The sequence below is a fragment of the Mycteria americana genome, chromosome 2 (genome assembly GCF_035582795.1).
Source record: "Mycteria americana isolate JAX WOST 10 ecotype Jacksonville Zoo and Gardens chromosome 2, USCA_MyAme_1.0, whole genome shotgun sequence".
NCBI classification, from domain to species: domain Eukaryota; kingdom Metazoa; phylum Chordata; class Aves; order Ciconiiformes; family Ciconiidae; genus Mycteria; species Mycteria americana.
Window position 1 is genome coordinate 69042441 of NC_134366.1, and position 20496 is coordinate 69062936.

At 36.6% G+C, this 20496-nt stretch overlaps 1 protein-coding gene across 2 annotated transcripts in view; it reads left to right on the forward strand.

Annotated features, from left to right (window-relative positions):
* Window positions 1-20496, forward strand: part of LOC142405744 (solute carrier family 12 member 7-like) — a 69309-nt gene that overhangs the window by 33828 nt on the left and 14985 nt on the right. For both annotated transcript variants that reach the window (XM_075493702.1, XM_075493703.1), the window contains exons 9-17: window positions 1104-1271; window positions 2716-2814; window positions 3570-3627; window positions 6013-6187; window positions 9553-9671; window positions 10861-10959; window positions 13290-13409; window positions 15451-15555; window positions 17852-18020. In XM_075493702.1, coding sequence (XP_075349817.1) covers window positions 1104-1271; window positions 2716-2814; window positions 3570-3627; window positions 6013-6187; window positions 9553-9671; window positions 10861-10959; window positions 13290-13409; window positions 15451-15555; window positions 17852-18020 — 1112 coding nt within the window. The remainder of the gene's footprint in view (window positions 1-1103; window positions 1272-2715; window positions 2815-3569; window positions 3628-6012; window positions 6188-9552; window positions 9672-10860; window positions 10960-13289; window positions 13410-15450; window positions 15556-17851; window positions 18021-20496) is intronic.

Below are 20496 nucleotides of genomic sequence, written 5' to 3' on the forward strand. Positions count from 1 at the left end.
TATGAGTACCTATGTTTGGCCACTTATGGAGATTCAGAGTCAATCTCCTATTGTGCTTTGTGCCTTGAGCAAAAGCTCCAAGGTAACCTTTTGCTATTGTGAAGGCTTAGAATACTGTACTTAATTCCCTTAAGTTGTACTGGATGGCTGAAAATTGGCTATCAGATCCATCATCCTGGCAGTCCATGGGAATTGTTTATTTCTGTGGTGTAAAATCCTTTGGCTCTTTGACAGGGAGGGATGGTATCTACTTTTTTTCCTCACACGTGATAGGACAACTTGTCTCATTTTAAAATAGAATTAGCATTGGATGTTCTCACCATCTTGTCAAGGGGCACAACCAGTGTTTCCACAAATGTAAGCTCTCAAAAGCTACTGGTTCTTTGACCTGTCAGTCTTCATCGAACAAGCATCCTTAGTTTATTGGGGAATTTGAGCCACATTCTGCTATTTTTTGCTTGCTTTGATTTTTTTTTTTTTTTTTTTCTTCTGGAGTCTGGTTACTCTGCTTTTGTCACCATGTGGAATACCTTCACCATGAACAGTTGAGTCCTGAACTGTTGTCCGGGGTTATTCTGTACAGCAGGTCTCAAAGAACTCAAGTTACTACTAAGTAGCATTTCTTTTTTTGACCTGCTTCTCAAAATATAAGAACAAGAAATATGAATATATGCTAAGATTGCCTGAACCTGCAGATATTTTCCTTATTTTTTTCACAATACATCCTGATAATACATTCATATGTCTGTGCAATGTAAGTGGACATTTTATAAATATATTAGAATTTAATTCTGTAACTGAATCTTTCTTTAATGGAAGAGAAAATATTTTTTGATGCATCCCATACGCTACTGCATTTCTACTGTCATACAGTGGGAATGTCCACCAGTTACAATTAGTATTGATCATATTGCTGCTGCATTCTTGTCTTTATAAGGAAATGTTGGGAAACATCATGATTCTTGTGAAAGAAAAGCAGTCTGGTTCATAAGATTATTGCGTTCTCACTACTTAATATCTTGAAACGGAGAGATGACACTGGCTCTTCTTTTTGTTGTCCCCCCCCCCCCCCCCCCCCCCCCCCCCCCCCCCCCCCCCCGTAGATAATCTGTGGAGTACCTATTCAGAAAAAGGATCAATAGTTGAGAAGAAAGATCAGTCATCAGTTGCTGGATCAGAAGAGACAAAAATGGGTGGACTCCCTTATGTTTTTACAGACATCATGACCTACTTCACAATGCTTGTAGGGATTTATTTCCCATCTGTGACAGGTAGATACAACTATTTTTCTTGAGTGAGGATGTGTTCCTATAGCTGAAAAAAGATTATTTTTTTGTGTGTTTGTGAATGTGTATTGATGGCACATGATATTGCTAGTCTGTGTGTCCAAGTTTTATGTACCTAAAACTTTCTGGTGCTAGACAGACACAGCTGCTGGCTGATGATTTTAGGGGGTTATAGGACTGAAACAAAGAATCAGTTTAAGTGCTATTTTCTATGTCTGGAAAGAAAACAAAAGCTCCATGTGTTATGCTTATTCAAAATAAGATGCACACCTTTATAATACTTTAATCTTCAAATGCAGGAGAGAACAGTTGAGATGCTTTGAATATCTTGAACAGTTGTTTTAGGTATTCAAGCAGTGAACCGCCTGTGATTTGTTTAAATGTCCAATTTTTCTTTTTTTGCACCTGTAACTAGTAGAGACTTTTTTGTCAAGCTTAAATGTTAGATTAGCTGTATATAATTTTCCTCAGGTCACATTTGACTGAACCAGAGGCATTTTTCTTCAGAAGTCCCAGCTCAAGCAATTGTAATATCATAAAACAGAACTCTGATACGAAGTTGCAGCAGTGTTTGCTAGTAGAATACCAGGCAGAGGTGTCCCTTCATATTCTTGTCCCCCACTGTTCCCACTTCACTATTTCAGGCTCTTTTATCAACATCTCCTCATGTCTGAGGCTGTGGTTAGGGTTTCATTGCATGGAGTTTGGCAATGCTTTTGAACTGGAATGTCTTGACATTAGCTTCCACGTTTTTGCCTCCACCAGTGGTCAGGGCAATTCTAGGAAAGATGGCGAATTAGTCAGTTACTATATGATTTTTCCCTCCTATCACAGTATGTGCTAGAAAATATTTTTGTTCTCTTGTTAGATTCAAACAGAGATGTGTACATGCGATTTTCTAACCATTCTTCTTGTACTTCCTGCCTGCTCCTTTCTCTTTTGTTTCTATATTTTTATTGTTTAGTTTATTGATTTGTTTGCATATCTTATTATGTATGCTCTGTTTAGTAGAAAGTTAGTGCATTTGGTCACACTGGCTAAAATTGCTAAATCCCCATTAGTTTATAACGTCCATCCCCAACACTTTACTACTCTTGTAGTAAAGTGTTTTAAAAACACTTTACTATTTACCCTATTTTAAAAACAATTCTGAAGTTAACTTGAAAAATAATTCTTTCATTTTTATCTGTCTCTTTCCTGAGCTGTCTGGAATTTGTTCAGTCAACAATGGGTGGTAACACAAATTTCTGAATAAAACGAAGGCATAAATTGCGGATTTGTGCAGGATTATAATACATTTCTGTAGCCTGCTGCATTGGTAATGAAGTCTTAAATCAGGCTTAAGGTTAAATGTTCCTATTCTATTAGTTATTTACATGGAGTTAGTATTAATTGGTTTTATGACACATAAATTTGGTCTCTTTTTAAGGTATTATGGCAGGTTCAAACAGATCTGGAGATCTTAAGGATGCTCAGAAATCTATTCCTACTGGAACAATTTTGGCTATTTCAACTACATCTTTTATTTGTATCCTTTATGCTGTGACTTTTTTTTTTCTAGTGTGCATTCTGTAGGTATAACAGTATAGTTTTTTCATTGAAAAGTCATTAGAGTTGCCTGAGTATAAAATGAATGAAATCTAAACTGAAAAGAAATAGTTAATATTTGTCTAAAATATAAACATTATTTATAAATATTAAAAATATCTCAAATTGTATTTGTATATATACATATTTATATATATTCTACTAATGCTTTAAATTCCAAGATAATTGATGTTTTTAGTTAAGTTTTTAGCATCATGCTTCAGTTGGCAGATTACTTTGTTGTGATACTCAGTATAACCAGTGAAAATCTTAAAGCAAACTACCAGCATTAGAAATTTAGTCCTTCAATACCTGGAAGTTGCAAATGCTTATTTGTATGAGGAAAATATCTGTTCTCTTGCATGATGTATGAACTGGCTCCTTCCAATATTTCACCAATCAACTGTGCATCAAATGCAGTCATAGAGAACATAAACTAAAAAGTTGTAGCAGGGAAGAACTAAAAAAAAAAAAACAACAACAACAACAACAAAAAAACCACAACCCAACACCCCACCCCACCCCACCCCCCCCCAAACAACCAGAACAAACAAAACAACAAACACCCCTACCCACCCACCCCCCACTTCATTATCATGGACACTTTCATTTCATCCTTAGGTGAAAAATGGTGTTTTTTCTCTCTCTATGTATATAATCATTTATAGTATAATCTTCCTTCAGTCTCACTAATAGATCTCTCCTGTATAGTGTTATTTGGTGCCTGTATAGAAGGTGTGATATTAAGAGATAAGTAAGTTGTATTCAACTTCTAATTTTATAGGAAGTATGTATGACCATGGGTTATGTTAATAGGACTTATTAATGGCTCCTCTGGGAAATATGTTATATACACTTCTTTTTGCTCTAGGTTAAAACTGGAGGGAAAGTCTATCTGTTAAACTGAGATGGCTGCAAAAACTGGTCAGGTTATCAGGCTGTATCCTTTCAAGAAGCAGAATCTAAGATAAATGTTTGAAGTGGAACTGTCCCTAGTAAAATGTTCTTGAGAAAGAAAATGATAGTTAGTATTTGTGGAGCTGATGGGTGGGGGTAAGGGGAATGGTATTACTTTGGGAGAAGTAATATGCTCCTGAGGAACAAAGGTAGAAAAAGATTTTTTGACAGTTACATGACAAGGAGAGTTCATGAGAGAGACTGTAATGCACCATCAGGCCTATAATTTCCGCTGGATGTATAACTATTTTTTGTTTTAAAATACCAGTTATAGATGAGGATTCGTGTCAGTTTTAACCTATGTAATTGCCTGAGGATACGTGAGGCACAATACCAAGCATGAAGGGGATAAATGTAATAGAGATAAGCATGAACAGAATATCCAGACTTTGATAAATTTCTCCCTTAGGAGAAGCTGAGTTGACTAAGATGAATCTGTTGGCAGGTTTCACATTTTTGTTTCCTTGCTGGTTCTCTCTTCTACTGAGGCCCAAGTTTGCTTTTGATGCTGAAGCAGTGGCATTGGGGTATTGTTTGGAAGGTGATGGAGATGATGCTGAGACAACTTTATTTCAAAACACAATCTTTTAGTCTAGAAGGAAAACCATAAGTTAAAAGCTGGATTCTAATCAAAGCTAATACAAGAAGCAGCAAGGGATCATTTTTACTTTAAAATGGTATTGTTGCATCAGTGAAAATCTCTGAGTTCTATTTCTGTAAAGTAAAGATACAAACCAAATCAAGCTGATGCTTAAGGAATAGTAAATGAATTCTGAATTTTAAATTAATGCAGAGCCAGTATCTATAAACTCACATTTTTGTAAGCAACATCTGAAACTTGCTGGGGAAGGGGGAATTTTGCAAGCTGTGAGTGCAGGTGATCTGCCACTAGAGCAGGATACATTGCAGCAAGAGCATTGAATCCATTCTTTCATTTGCACTGCTGCCAGTTCTTGTTTGGCTGAAATTCAGTGTAACAGTAAAATGTATGAATATTGGTCTGGTTTAAAGACTCTTTTAGGGTTTTGGGGTGGTTTTTTTATTATTATTATGGATTGTCATGTCTGCTGTGGGAAAAAGTAGGTCATACATCTTTCAGTGTTTGTCTTTCATCTTTTCAAGTTGTTCCTACCCCATGTTTAATTAAAACATGGGCGTTAGAATTTGAATTAAGAATGAACGTGCAGCTGTATAAATGTCATCATAGAAGTTTTTCCTCCTATATTTTTAAAGGGTGTGGATTCCCCTTTTTCCATCTGCTGAAAATAGTATGTAGCCATGCATCCAAGCTTGGGCATATGCAAGAATTTGAACACTGGCTTATTATATTAACCTGATTACTATGTTTCTTGACCCTGTTTTAAGAGCAGGTCTGAAAAGAGATAAAGCATTTAATTTTTCTTAGTCTGTAGCTGCCTCTTTTCTCTGGTGTTACATTTACTAAGATGAACTACAAGAAGTTTACTTGCTTTTAAAACAAAACATCAGTTTGGGGGGGAGCAGGGGGAGGAAGAACCTTTTTGTAGTTTACCCAAGATGTCCGTAAATAACATGAAGTTAATTATCTAAAAAAAAAAAAAAAAGGCAGTGGCATTGGATGTGGGACACTCAAGACTGCGATGAAAGCACCTCTTCCTGACTTCCACCTGCTTGTTTGCCATAGTCATTTGAAAATTACATCAAGTAGCACAACAGTCAGAAAGCAACTTAAGATGGTTGTGTCTACTAGTTTCTCTATTTACTTGTCCATATGTCAGTGTCATGCTCTTAAGAGGAAAGGCTAATAATACTTTGTTTTGCCTATCCCCTGCCTATGCCCCTGCCTATGTCCCACCTGTATTACTTGTAGAACAGACTTCTGCAATCTAGTTCCTAGCAGTCACAAGGATCTAAAGGATGCATATGTAAATACTTCTGCTGTTGCTGTTAATTCTCTAAAGTTTGCCAAGATACCTGATAATTGCTGCATGTCTGCTTAGAGGCAGCACTTATAATGAATCAATTATAATATGTTTTCTTTAAAACAGCAGAAATAAAGAGAAATTGGTTGGTTGGGAAACCCTACCTGTGATATGGTGTTTATTGTTGAATAGTGCTGTTGTCCAAAAAGATTGAAATGTGGGTGTTGAAGCTATAATAAAAGTCATTTTATTGCTTGCTTTTTTTTTCTTTCTTTTCTAAGGTTTGGAGAAGCAGTTAATGGAAATCTAGTGGTTGGTACACTGGCGTGGCCTTCTCCATGGGTTATTGTGATTGGTTCATTCTTTTCAACATGTGGTGCTGGTCTCCAGAGTCTCACTGGTGCACCCCGTCTGTTGCAGGCCATTGCAAGAGATGGCATTGTACCGTTTATTCAAGTGAGATTTTTTTTTTTCTTTAGAGTACTACAAATGTTATATTTTGACAAAAAAAGAGGCATTATTTCTGCTATTCCTGTAGAACTGTGAGTAAAAGATTTGGAGCTCGGTTCTGATTGTGTACAAAATAGATCAAGCTATTGTAGGACAAAGTTTGAACTTGGATATTTCTGTGCAATGCAATTTAATTATTTTTTTTCTTACACATGAAAGTTAGTGGTTCAAAACTGAGAATATAAGTCTTCTATAAATAGAAATAAATGAACTAAGAAGCAACTAACAACTGAACTATTTGACTCCAGGTTGTGTTTACAACTTGTATTTGTGAACAGAGTTGATTTAATCTCACTATGGAACTGCATGATTTCTCATATTGTCAAGATACAATTCTAATTTTTATTCATTTTTGTAAGCTAAATGAAGTCAACAAAGATGTAACAATAGAATTCTGTCCCATGAGACTGAACACTAAGATTGTTCTGACATCCCTGTGCATGTTTTAAAAATAAATAAATCTGATTTTTCTGAAAGGAAGTGAGTAAGGGAGCTGGCAAACAGAAGAAGAAAAGAGAATTCTTGCTAGAAGATATTTAACACAATTTCTGGGCTGCATGTGCAAAAACTAGCCAACAAGACTTGGATTAAATAAAATTCCAAAAGATGATAATGTCTAGAGAGCAAAGCTGTGATTTCTGTGGTGAAGTTTGGAATTTGAAAGCTTGCCTCAAATTGCCAAGAAAAGTCAACAGTTGCACAGCACAATAACAACTTTACCAAGAACAGGTTCAAGTATAAAAAATAGGATTATGTCTGCATAACTATGAAAGTTTTGGGAACAGAGTTAAGGGACAGTTGTCAAAGCACACAGAAAGAAATTGCAGATAGCATGGACGCTGAAAGTAGCTAGGGCTGAATTTAGGAGAGTAGGCTGTTCTGTATGGAGGGAGTCCTGAGGATGATTTGGAGCACTTGTTTGTTTTTATATCTCTTTGGGAGGTTTATATCATTATTTTGATACCTAAGTTATGTGACCAAATTTATGTTTGAGTATTCTGTACTTTACCCACACTTACCTCTGGAGTCTTGATCAGATGTGTGCTCTAGGTCACTGTCTCACATCTGAGGCTGGTGTAGTATGTTATGTTAAAAATGGGCTATTACTCTTGGTGAATAACTTAAGACTCTGTTCAGAGATCTCTCTAATCTATATTCAGTGAGGGCTAGGTATAGAATAGCAGCAGCTTGGTTTGTTTCCTGAGTTTGGGGAAAGCCTACAATGAGTCAACACATTGATGTGTGACTTGAGAAGAAAATTCCTCAGCTAGGATGTGCCCAGGACTATTATGAATGATGGGTTAGCTGGAGAATTTGAGTGAGGTTGTGGGGGAAACATCTGAGGAGGAGGTAGATGTGCAGATATGTGGGAATGTGAAAATAAGAGAAAAAAGGACTTGTGTGAAGAGGGGGGAAGGAGTGCACAGGTAGTGGGTTAGAGGAGATGGTTGGAAAAGCTGAGGAGCAAAGCAAAATGGAGGTAATGCTAGTGGCTTGGGGGGGTTGGTTGTCTTTTGTGTGTGGGGTGGGTTTGTTGGTTTTGTTGTTGGTTGTGTTTTTGGTTTTCGGGTTATCTTTGTTTTGTTTGTTTTTTTTAAGGGAGATCATACTGCTGTTACCAACTTCTTTCTCAGTCCTTAGTCACTTGGTTCAACTCCACTGCTGCTGCTTCCCTGGTCTGTTTGCTAGCGCCTAGTCTCAATAGGGCTATATCCTTGATATTTTCTCTTAGGTCCTTCACTTCTCTTGGGCCAGAGGGGAGAATGGTCACTGGAAATGTACACTAGTATTGCTGCTGGGAGCAGGAGCCAGAAGCGTTAATGAATGAAGAAGTAAAAAAGTTAAAAAGACAGCAGCTGCCGCTTCTGCAGTCCCTCTGCTGCCTGAATGTTCAGCCACCAGCACTTGCAGCAGTGCTACTGCTAGCAGGAAATGCAGCTGCTGTGTCTCCAATTCTACTGGCTTGAGCTGCTCTGCACCTACAGTATTGGCAACCTGTTCACTGAGAAAGTTGTATCACCATTCCCTTGGTTTAGGAGCATCTTTTTCTACCAAGGGTTGAGAAAGATAATGAAGACATGTTGCTGCTACATCTTACAGTTGAGAGCAGTGGCATGTTCCCTGACTTGCAAGAGCTGTATCTGTAACTGGAAAGTAAATACACTAAGTATGCTGGGGTGGGGGTACAGAATTATGATGGAGTTTGACTTGTGAGTGGGAAGGGGTTGTAATGTGATAAATTGTAAATGCTGAGTTGTACTGAGAGAGAGAAATGAAAAATTTCACTTTTGTCTGAAGTAAAAATTTGTTACTTGGTGAGAGGGCAACAGTATGATTCTGTCTTATCAGGGTTAGATTTGTAAGGAGTGAAGAATCAGAAGGAAAAAATTTACATGGTTTGGGAAATGAGGGAAAGGGAATCCAGGAGAAGCAGGATGTCTAAAGAGGGATTTGAGACTTGAAAAGTGCTTGCAGTTTTGGAGTGATATAGCTGCTGCATGGACAATCAAGGAAATGAATGAAAGGAGATTAATATAGGGACAAGAGTGTGATATATTTAAGAAAAAACAAAGGACTTGAAAAGAGCAGGAAAAAATGGCATTTTAATGCAAGGGAAGGAAGATTGATGGATGATGGGAAGCTAAGGGAAGAAGACAGTATGGAGGATGAGTGAGGTGAAGAACTTGGACATTAGGAAAGGAAGCCATTGTGGAAAATGGTGGTGAGGGTTTAGTCTTTATAATTGTATGGAGGAACATGGAGGAGACTAAATTTGACTGGAACTTCAGGTGAGCCATTTTGCCATCTATCACCAGTATAGCTGGGTAGAATTCTCCCTAAAGGAAATTACCACATGCAGAATGACTTTTGGTAGGGCTCTGTGTAGGATCATAGGCTTACCTAAGTCCTTTTTAAAGAAAGATCAATATTTATGTTCGTAAGTACTGAGTTGATGCCTATTTTGTATGTTACAAAAAATACTGCCCTCAACTATATTAGCTTTTTATAGACTAAGCATACATCTCTGATGCATGTGGATTTTAAGTTACTTAAGATTATTTCAACAGCAACTGCAATAGTACTTTAATGTTATGTAGTCATTGCTCACTTTAGTAAACATTTTTCATATTGGAAATGTGTGTTTTTGCAATTTTGTTTGTGGCTTTTTGTAGGATAGATTGCTTCATTTTCCTTTGTAACTAATGACTATTTTTGGTTCCAGTTAGAGTTAGTTCACGATCTGCACCATATTTCATAACTGTATAATGAATAGCTTTCCCTAATCTTACTGCTTACTTGAATTGAACTAGGTATTTGGTCATGGAAAAGCAAATGGAGAACCAACTTGGGCTCTGCTCCTCACTGCTGGTATTTGTGAAATAGGAATTTTGATAGCCTCATTGGACAGTGTAGCACCAATTCTTTCAATGTAAGTATGAATGTGGTGGTTTGTGTTCTTAAGTTAGATAGTATTTTATTTTAAAATTAACTAGGTAATGATTTTTCTTTTTGAAATAATATAGGCTAGACTTTGTTTTCTAACAAGTTGTATTCCTATTTGATCCTGGAGATAATATGAAACAACAAAATGTTTTGGCTGGAACTAATTTCTAGGCACAAAAAACTTTTTCCATGACAGAGTTCTTGAATGCTAGTAAAAATGTGTTCAACCTTTAAAAACCTGGAGTTTAAAATAAAAATTCCTGCTATTTTAGCTCAAGTGCATCTAATAGAGACAGACAAAACAATTTGATGTTTTAGGGTATGAACTGAACTTTATTTTACTGACTTTCTCTTGGAAGTTTATCCCATGTGTTAGGGATTGACCCCAGTAGGCAGCTCAGCCCTACGCATCTGCTCACTCACTCCCCCGCAGTGTGATGGGGGAAGAGAATCAGAAGGGTAAAAGTGTCTTTAGCTCAACCCACGAGTTTTCTCAGTTTAATAGATAAGGCAGAAACTCCGCACACAAGCAAAGCAAAATAAGGAAGTCATTTGGTATCGATAGGCAGATGTTTAGCCATTTCCAGGAAAGCAGAGTTTCACCATGCATAACTGTTACTTGGGAAAACAAACACCATTAAGTCCAAATGTCCTACCTTCTTCCTGTTTTCCCTGAGCTCTTACTGCTGAGCGTGATGTCATACAATATTGAATATCCTTTCCTAAGTTGTGGTCAGCTGTGCCCACTCCCCAAGACTATTTGGTGGCGGGGCAGCAAGAAAAACAGAGAAGGCCTTGATGCTGTGTAAGCACTGCTCAGCAACAGCTAAAACATTCCTGTGTTATCAACACTGTTTTGGTTACCAATCCAGAACATAGCACCATATGAGCTATTATGAAGAAAATTAACTCTATCCCAGCCAAAACTGGTACACAGTGATGGTCAGTTTGCTACATTTTCTCCGAGATCTTTATTTGAAGCTCTATATTATGCTAATACCATGTTTGGAGGCCTAATATTCTACAAGTATTAATTTAATCTTCATCTTGTGTTCTATTGGCCACTGTGAATACAGTGTACAAGTTTCTACCCTTTTTTGGATTGTGTTCAGCCTTTTAATGTAAATCTGTCTAGTTAATTTCCTATTGGAAAATGCTCTTTTTTTTTTTAACAGGTTTTTCCTTATGTGCTATATGTTTGTAAATCTGGCTTGTGCAGTTCAGACGCTTTTACGGACTCCCAACTGGAGACCTCGTTTCAAGTATTACCATTGGTAGGGAATATTCCTTCATTCAGAAGAGTTAAAAATAATTACGCAGCTCTAAATTGGGGATTTTCTTGCAATAATAAAACAAAATCTCCTTTCTGACTTAAATGAGTTATAAGATGATTCATGCATCAAATACTCCAGCAGCGACATTTGTTTTCATGGGTTTGGAATAGGGCTAGTAATAGCTGTGATCACGAAAACATGTGGCTAATGTTGAGGGTTTGGTAAGGGGCTACAGGATGACATTTAATATTGCTTATAAGCCAAGAGATCTTCTGAATATGTGAGAATGAAGCTGAAAAAACTATAATCTGTCTTTTACATATAGATAAAGAGAATGGTAAAAATGTTCAGGAAGGTTGATATGATTTTCATTTTAGTTATGCAAAAAAATATACAAAACCAAAACACGTAGAGAGAACAAATCTCATTTAATATGCATCAGTTGTCTCTTTAACAATATCATCACTGTTTTTAAAATGTCATGCTTCAGACAGTGCATTTGGTGCATTTGATAACTGAAGTAGACAAGTGGATAGTTGACAAAGCCAGGTCAATTATACAAAAAGTGTGGGTGTGGTTTTTTATTTTTTTGTTTAGGTGGTGTTGTTTTTTAAATGGCTTAAGACTTCGAAGACTTCAAATTAAGATTGGGAAACTTTTTGATTTTTTTTAACCGAATGTTAAAAATACATATATTTATTTAATTAACAGTAATTCTATTGAGAAATTTCAGTGCTGAAATGTCTTGAAGACTAGAGCCTTTAGGAGATAAGCTGGCCTGATTCTAGGATGTAAGAGCTGCTTATTATTTTTCCTTTTAAAGAATTGAGTGAAAATGAAATGTCGTGGTTTTAGCCCTGAAAAGTCTCTTTGAATATGCTCAGTAGGCACTTACTAGTTTGGCACCTGAACCTCCAAGTATATCAGTGCCTGTTTCCCAGTCTAGCACTGCAAACACCTAGTAGTATTTGCAACATCAAGAAGGAAAACAGGGGATTGCTGTCTTTTGGGTTTTTGTTTGGTTTTTTTTTTTTGTTGGCTGGTTTTGGTTTGTGGTTTTTTTTTTTTGTTTGGTTGGGGTTTTTTTGGTTCCACCTCTCCTGAATAATCTGATTGTGAAAGAAGTATAGTAGGAGGTACAAAGTAGCTTAAAAGCGAAGGTGGGTGGATAAGATGGAGGGTAGCAAGAGGTACCAGATGGACCATGTTGAGGAAGAAAAAGCAAAGGGTTGTGACATGGTTACAAACTCTGTTGCTGCCATGTGACAACAATTCTTTTTTTTTTGCATTTTTCCCAGGGAGATCAGTGAGCCAGCTGACTCTGTGTGACTATGTAATCACTTCTAGCCAAAGCAGGTGTCGGAATGCTTGGCCAGAATTGGAATGGGACCTTATTTTTTGAGTGAAAATAAAGTCTTAGGTTGGCTAAATCAAGCATGAAAGAGCAGCTCTTGTTCTTTTAGACAAACTGCATTTAGATTTATGTCCTCAGAACAGGTAGAAAGCATTTATTTGGTTTAAAACTGGATGCATTTGGACTCAGTACTTGTACGGTACTCAAGAAGAAAACCAAAGGTACCAAACAAAAGTTGGGTCTGCTGACACTATTTGTCAATACAGTGAAAGCTAGCTCTAATTTGGAAATCAGCTGAAAAGAAATCTGGGGTGTTGGATATGACTAAAAGTATTCACAAAACCATCCAGTTCTGAGCTGACTTACATCTATCTTGAATAATAGTGTGGGCAAACCAGGCATATAATCTGGAAATGCTTCTGTAACTCTTTCAGCTCACAGTCATTCTTTCTTTATAGCCTTTGAAAGATTGTTTTCTATATTCTCTCCTACTCTCCTGTGCTCTTGCCCAACACAGAGGGCACAACAGAAGTGGAGAATATAACTGATGAGTAAAACTTAATTTAAGCTAATCAGCTATTTTTGCTGCAAATAACATAATGTTGTTAGTATTGCTTGAGATATTTTTTTTTTTTTTTTTTTTTTTTAGCTTAAGTTCAAATTGACAGTAAGTGATAGCAATGTGTTTTGAAACTGACCTTACTTGGAGGTACTGACAGAGTTTCAGAACTGACAAATGTAGTAAATCTATTGTTATATCTAGTTCAATTGTATTATTTATGTCACATAAAGGTTCAGAATGTAATTTTTTTCTTTATAAACTAAAATTGGGACAATGTATTTCTACTTGTATAGTAGCTATGAAATAGCCTTTGAAGAAGAAAGGCCTTTCTGGAAGTTAACTTAAATAAGAAATTGACTTTGTAGAACATTTGCATGCCTATTTAAAAAAATGGAAAAAAATGGTTTCTTTTAGGACTCTTTCATTCCTGGGGATGAGTTTATGTCTTGCCTTGATGTTCATTTGCTCTTGGTACTATGCTTTGATTGCCATGCTAATCGCAGGATGTATATACAAATACATAGAATATAGAGGGTAAGACCATATATCTTATTTATTCTATATTTAATATCTTTAACATTCAGCAAAAAGCACTTTTGTATAAAATAAATACAACTGAAGTGATAGAATTTAGAGTATTCTTTGAAACAAGGTAAGATCCCATCTCTGTTTAGAACCTGAAAACTTACAACCCCTATCTCTCTGGAAGCTCTGTTCCAAACTTCTTGACAGCCAGAACTAATTAAAATAAGAACCAATAAGGCTGGGAAATTTTCATTTGAGCAGAGATTATGGTATAAAATTTTGGTACTTCACAAACATCACCTTTTTAATACCAAGCAGCAGCTATTACAAAACTGTAAGCTTATTATTAACTTGTGCTAAAGGCCTAAAATTCTACTCTTTTGTGTGGACTTTAGCATTTTTTAGAGTGAATCATACTGAACAATCCAGGGCACCCACTGGAAATTATCTGTTTTCCAAAGGCTTAGATAATCTTTAAATTGCAACATACTTTGCATTGTATGCATTTGACAAGGGACACATACAGAGCCACACCTGTAAGAAATGCTGTGCAAGTAGGAGACTTAAAGAGCATGCTGAGTTCATAAAACAAACCAACCAATAAACCCCCCAAAAATCCCAACCAAGAAAACCCCAACTAAACAACATATCCAAACACCTAGAGGTGATTATGATCAGTAATGTGTGTGCTTTCCCTTTCCAAGGAGAGATACCCAATGCTGTAAGATTCCAGTCAAGAAAAACAGTAAGATGTTGGAGCAGGAAACTGAAGCGAGGCCAGTTGTTTTGATGAGTGATTAAAGCAGAGGTCTTAAGTGGATCAGCTGTTATAAACTGCTCCACCTTGTGGGTTCTCTGTCTTTTAATATCTCCATTTCCAGATTAGATGCTTTCCTGGGCTGTAACAGCTCCATTTACTGAGTTAAGTATAAGGAAATTAATTTGCCTATTTTAGCCAGGAAGTCAGATCAGATGCTAACAGTTCTGCTTGCTTGTGTATGTAGGTATGCACATACATAGTTATATGTACATCCAAATTCGTATACAGACTCTACAAATGTTGGCACATAGCCAGCATATCTACCCTGTAGAAAGAGATTATTTTTTGCAGAAACTTAACTTCTTTTCTCCCTGCCTTTACAAATGCCAGGGCTGATCTGGCAGTGGGGAGAAACTCACTCTGAAATGTTCTAAAAACTGCTGTCTGGAGAAAAACCCCTGTTTCTATTGTAATTTTTGGATAACTAAGTAAAAGAAACTGACATGATTGTGCTTTCTGTCAGGGTACATTTTAATTGCCATGCTGGTGTTTAATAGCTTTTGACTTTAGTTTGGCTTATTTCATCTCAATTTCAAAAGAAGGCTAGAGGTAACAAAGTTCAGTCAGAATTCATGAATGGAAGTAAGAGGGAGCAAGGGCAAGGGAGATGGACCCCTTGCTGTAGTAGAATCCACACAAAGGAGAATAATGTGTTAGCCTAACAGTTCTTTCTTATGTGGTTGGTCACCTGGCATATAGCATAGCTTTGTATTGGGAGAAAGAGGAGTGGAAAACGTAGGGAGATGGAAAGTGGTCAGGAGGGTGGATAAAGCTTTAGGCTCATCTTGGAGAGAGGCTGGGAAGGAAAGGAAGTGGAGAAAGCTGTAGTGGTGGTGTTGGGGAAAGATATGACACGCTAATCCAAAGTCAAGTTTCACTCATTCATTCTGCTGCTTTAAAACAATTCCTTTTAAATAGCCCTCACTTACTCATTCTAGTGCTTAAAAGCAACTTAAATAACTCTCATGATTACAAAAAAAGCTTTTGAAGTATGAATAAAATAGACCATAATAAATATTAATAAATACTTAATAAATAGTTCTCTTGAAGGGACCTGAGATTGCTTTATCTTGGTTAGTCTTCATTCTTGATTTAAATCTGCAAGATTAGTTTTTCATGCATTCATGCAAAAAAGTGTTTTTATGCCCATTATCCCTCACATGAGAAAATGTACTTAATTTGTATAAGTAAAGGGAACCCTGTTAATTGAATCTCTTCTGCACCCTGAAGAGCGGAAAAAGAATGGGGTGATGGAATCCGAGGACTGTCTCTGAATGCAGCTCGCTATGCTTTGCTTCGTGTTGAAGATGGTCCTCCTCACACCAAGAACTGGAGGTAAGTCCTACGCTTTCCAAGGTCACATAATTCTTGAAATATGTAAATCTATTCGGAATACTGCTGGTAAAGCTAATGGCCAAAGTGAAATTCACCATTAAAATGATGTTTTAACTTGGGCATGGCAATGATGTCATTGCAATAGTATTATCTTACTGCAATAGAATGGAACATATGGCCAGCATATAATCAACTTTCCTGGGAATATGGGCAGACTAACTCAAACTATGTCAACGCCACATGGATTTAAGTTTTCCAAAGTGCAGAAGAATTTTAATGTTTGATTATTTATAGATTTTTCAGATTCAAAGGAACAGTTATCATTGAGTCCCACTGTCTCTATAGAAAATGCTGCAGTTCCATAAGGGGTTTTTTTGCTTCTATATATATTGCCTCTGAAATACGTTGTATAAATATACAGAGGATGCATTCTTTGTTTAAATCCATTTTTTGTGGCAATCTTTTTTACATAGCTTCATTTAATAGTAACACTTTCTAAATTGCTTAGATATTATTAAAACAAAATCTCACGTTTGCTGTCCATTTGTATGTAATGGGGTTGGAGGTCTGCTACTGTTTTTGCAATGTTTTCTTTTTACTTGTTAAACTACCAGTTTTCTCAAAGCCAACACAAAAAATTACATTTAAAAACAAAAGGATGTTTACACATTGTCACTTCTGATGAATGTAATGCAAATCAGAACAACTCTGATCAGTGGAACACACAAAAAAGAAATTGTTGCTAAATGTGATACTTTAATTATAGTCACTGCTCTATGATAGTATCCCTGGGTGCATGCACATGGAATGTTCTGTTGCCCTTCAGTGTAATGGCATTATTTTACCATTTGTCATGGGACAGGTGCATGTAAGGAATTACTGTGGAATACATGAGCCACTGTCTTTATCTGTGTCTGAACTTGGCATCTTAGAAGCACCAATGTAATGTACTGGTGACTAAGACCATTCCTGTTAAATGTCTGACTGCTTCAGTTCCAGATGAGTTATCCTTCTATTGTGTCAATGTAACTACTGGAACTGGACCTTCTTGTTATGTTTTAAACTGTGCTCGTTTTGAGGCGGGAAGTACATGCCAACTCTTCGTTGTGCTTTTGTATTTGCAGTAATGACAGGAAAATCATAAAATGTTAGTTTGAGAAAAGTAAGCAGATTGGATATTGATTAAAGGAAACAGAATGCATCCTCATTGAGTATGCAGTTGAAACTGAACTTGGGGTGCTATCAGTACAGTTAAGGGTATGACTGTGCTTTTGGAAGGACCTATGCAGGTAGAGGAATGGGTCAACGAGGAGAACATGGAAATCCAGAAGGACAAGTGCAAAGTCCAGTACCTGGGACAGGCTTGTCCGGTGCAATGGTACGAGGCTGGGAACCTGCTCTAGTGAAAAGGATCTGTGGTTCCCAGTAGATAGTAAGCCAGCAGTGCACCTTGGCAGTGACATGCTGGACTGCATCAACAGGACCATAGCTAGTATATTGAGAAGTAAATACATTGGGAAATAATATTCCTCTTTGCTCAGCACTCATTAGAATGCATCTAGAATATTTAATGCAGTTTTAAGCACCCTAATATAGGAAAGACATCAATAAGCTGGAGTGAGTTCAGCAACGGACCACCAAGATGATGGTTGGGGCGCAGGAGCATATCTCCTGTGGGGAGAGGCAGAGGGAGCTATGCTTACTCAGCTTGGAGGAGGCTTAAGGGCAGCCTAAAAGCTGATATAACTAACTAGTAAATATCTAATACCTAAAAGAAGTTTACTGAGAAGATGGAGTCAGACTCCTTAAAGCAGTATGTGGTAGGAGAATGAGAGAACATGATAAAATAGAGAAGGAAAAAAAATTGAGATGATATTTAAGCATTGAAGAGGTTACCCAGAGGTGATAATATCTCTGTCTCTGGAGGTTTTCAAAATCGAACAGGTTGGAGCTGTAAACCCGGTGTGCATTCAGTGTTTAACCACTTCAAGCAGCAGGTTGCACTAGATGACCCTGGAAGGGCGATAATTTTGATTCAGTAATTTTCTTGGTAAAACTGTTCTTCAAGGTAGCTTTTCAGAATGATGGTATGGTGGCTCATGTAGGTATTCTGTACCTGAAGGGTTGTTTCTGTTGCAAATTATGACTTCCTTACTTGATAGTTGAATGTTTTCCATTGAATTAAGCACTTAATCTGCATTTTATTAATTGCTAAGTTTAATTTTCCAATTCTTTCCAATTCTTTCTTGCTTTTCTATATGTATGTATGTTTAACTTTTTTTGTTTTTTTGGGCAGACCTCAACTTTTGGTCTTGTTAAACTTGGATAGTGAGCAGTTGGTGAAGCATCCTAGATTGCTTTCTTTCACCTCTCAGTTGAAGGCTGGTAAAGGACTGACTATCGTGGGCTCTGTGCTTCAGGGAATCTATTTGGATAAATGTACAGAAACTCAGAAAGCTGAAGAGGTATGTAAAAGACAGCTTACAAACACTTGTAACTTCCATTAGTATTTAAATGTGGAATCTGGGTAACTCATACCTTGAATTAGAACAGACTGTTGTAAAGTATCGAATAAACCATCAATTTTTACTATCAGTACAATCAATAATTATATATAAAGAACAGGTTGGTGTGTGTAGCAAAATGTTTTATAAAATTTCCCAATAGGATGAGACAATGCTGCTACTTAGATTTTTATTTTCTTTAATATTGAGAGCCCTGGGCTCACAATCAAATTACATCCTTGAAAAAGCCATGTGATTTTTTTTTTTAAGAAATTACCATATAAAGAAAACAGATTTATTTAACAAAAAAAAAAACCATTTATCTAACAAATGCAGATGTTTGGCATAATTTCATCCTCTGCATGTGTACATGATATTTTTACATTGTCCTAGAAATACATAGCAGAGCTAGGATTAGGAGCAGTCTTTGCTGGAATCCTACTCTGTTGCTTAACTGTAAACAGCATCCTTCTTGAGATCCTTTACTTTCTTTCTTTTTTTCTTTCCTATTTATTCCATATCTCTAGAGAAGGTAGGATGAGCTAGGAAAAAATAGTAAGCTGGAAGTTGTCATGTAATTTAAGATGACATCTAAGTGTGCTTACAAACACAAATGAATTTAATTTGAACATTTTTTTTTTTTTCCTGACAACTTGTCAGTATTTGACTGTGCTACCTGATTGGAAATACATAGACATTTTTGTGGGAAGCCCTTGAAAATACCTGAACTTAGTTTTAAATTGTCCCTTGAAGGACAAAAGGAAGTTAATAGACTGAGCTTCTGAAGATCCATTGTTCATACAGCTTGGACTTTCAATGCAAAGCCAGTTCCCCTTTTTGTTTGGTCTTAAAGAACTTGTGTACGTCTTTGTTTAATCCAGTATTGGAGTAACTTGGTATAGATAATTATATTTGCGTACCTATGCAAACTCTCCTACTCCTGACTTTACAAAGTGGGGAGACATTTTTAGAAAAATCACCGTTTCATGTATTTTATTGAATACTACCGAAAAATGTATTGCCTTTAGAAAACTACTATAAAGTCTACTCCAAACGTAGGCTTTGATTGCCATTATGTCTTCCAAAAATGGTTAATATCTTCAGTGTTGTCAAAGAGTATCAGTCAATGTCTACTATTTTGATCCAAGTCTTCCTCAAAGATGTGTTTAAAAAAAAAAAAAAGCCTGTGATTTATTCAGACCTGGTATCTCTAAAATAGATGAGCATTTGAGATGTTGAAATGGACTTAAAGCTAACTGCTCTTTTTTTCCCAGCTCTTTTTTCTTCCTCTTGGTATTCAGACATGTCCCTAGTGGTTTTTAAAATAAAGTATGAAGCCAGATGGCCTAGCTGATATCACATGAAAAGGCTCCAAGAGAGCACTTAGCTTGAAAACATGATGAAAAAAGTCTAGCAATAATATATTGTGAAAGTAATTGTTAATCTGTTATTATCAGCATGTGTGAGTAGAAAACAAGGCCAAGAATACAATTGGGCCTCTGAAATAAAACAAAGAAAACCTTTAAACAGAAACTGTTTACCCATGAGGATTTGAAATGTTACCTATAGTTGGCTTAACTTGAAGTCCACTACATTTTTGAGAGATGGAACAGGAATGAATTTAAGGGAGACCTAATCCTCAGGTTCTCTAGAAAGTCAGACCTAGTCTTAAGATCGAGGAAACTATTGCTTTTAAAACGGAAATGAAGATGAATTGTAAAAGTTTGAGTGTCTGGAGGCCTCGGTGGTTTTTGAAAAATTTCAACTAGAAAATGTTTCTAGAATATTTGCAGGAAATCAAGATTTCTCCAGTCTTTTTAAAAGAAAAAGCATCTATTTAAACTGATATGCCCTCGCAGATACTGTTTGCACAGACAGACTTGTTAGCTTTGCTACCAAATTCTCTGAAGACTTTCTTTACTAAACAGAATTTCTGATGTGAAGCCACACTGAGCCAGTGCCAGGCATTCTGTGATTAAAGCTATTCCTGATGGGTTTTGATAGGAGTTTTGGTGCTTCCAAAATTCCAAATTCTGATGTGCTGGTTCTTCCTTCTGAAACCACGTTTCTCCCACACAAGTCATTGATAATTGATGGGATTTTTTAAGTCATGCCATCAAAACATAGTAAATGCCAAAGCTGATGTTCCCTAGTCAACCTTGATACTGTTTTGAATGCTACTTTTAAATTACTTGGTTATATGTCTGTATGTTTGCCAGTGTTAAACGAAAGGGAGCTGTGTTGAAATTAAAGGGGTGTGGGAGACTTAATCTAGTCAGTTTATGTTGTCATTATTCAGCCAGTGGTTCCAGTTGTCTCCACATCTATTTTTCCATGTTGGGAGCTGATAAATAAAGAATCAGCCTCTTAATGTCAAAGTTGTTTAAGGACCTTTGGCAGCCTTTTGTTCTACAGTCCTTGGCATCATGTTTTTCCA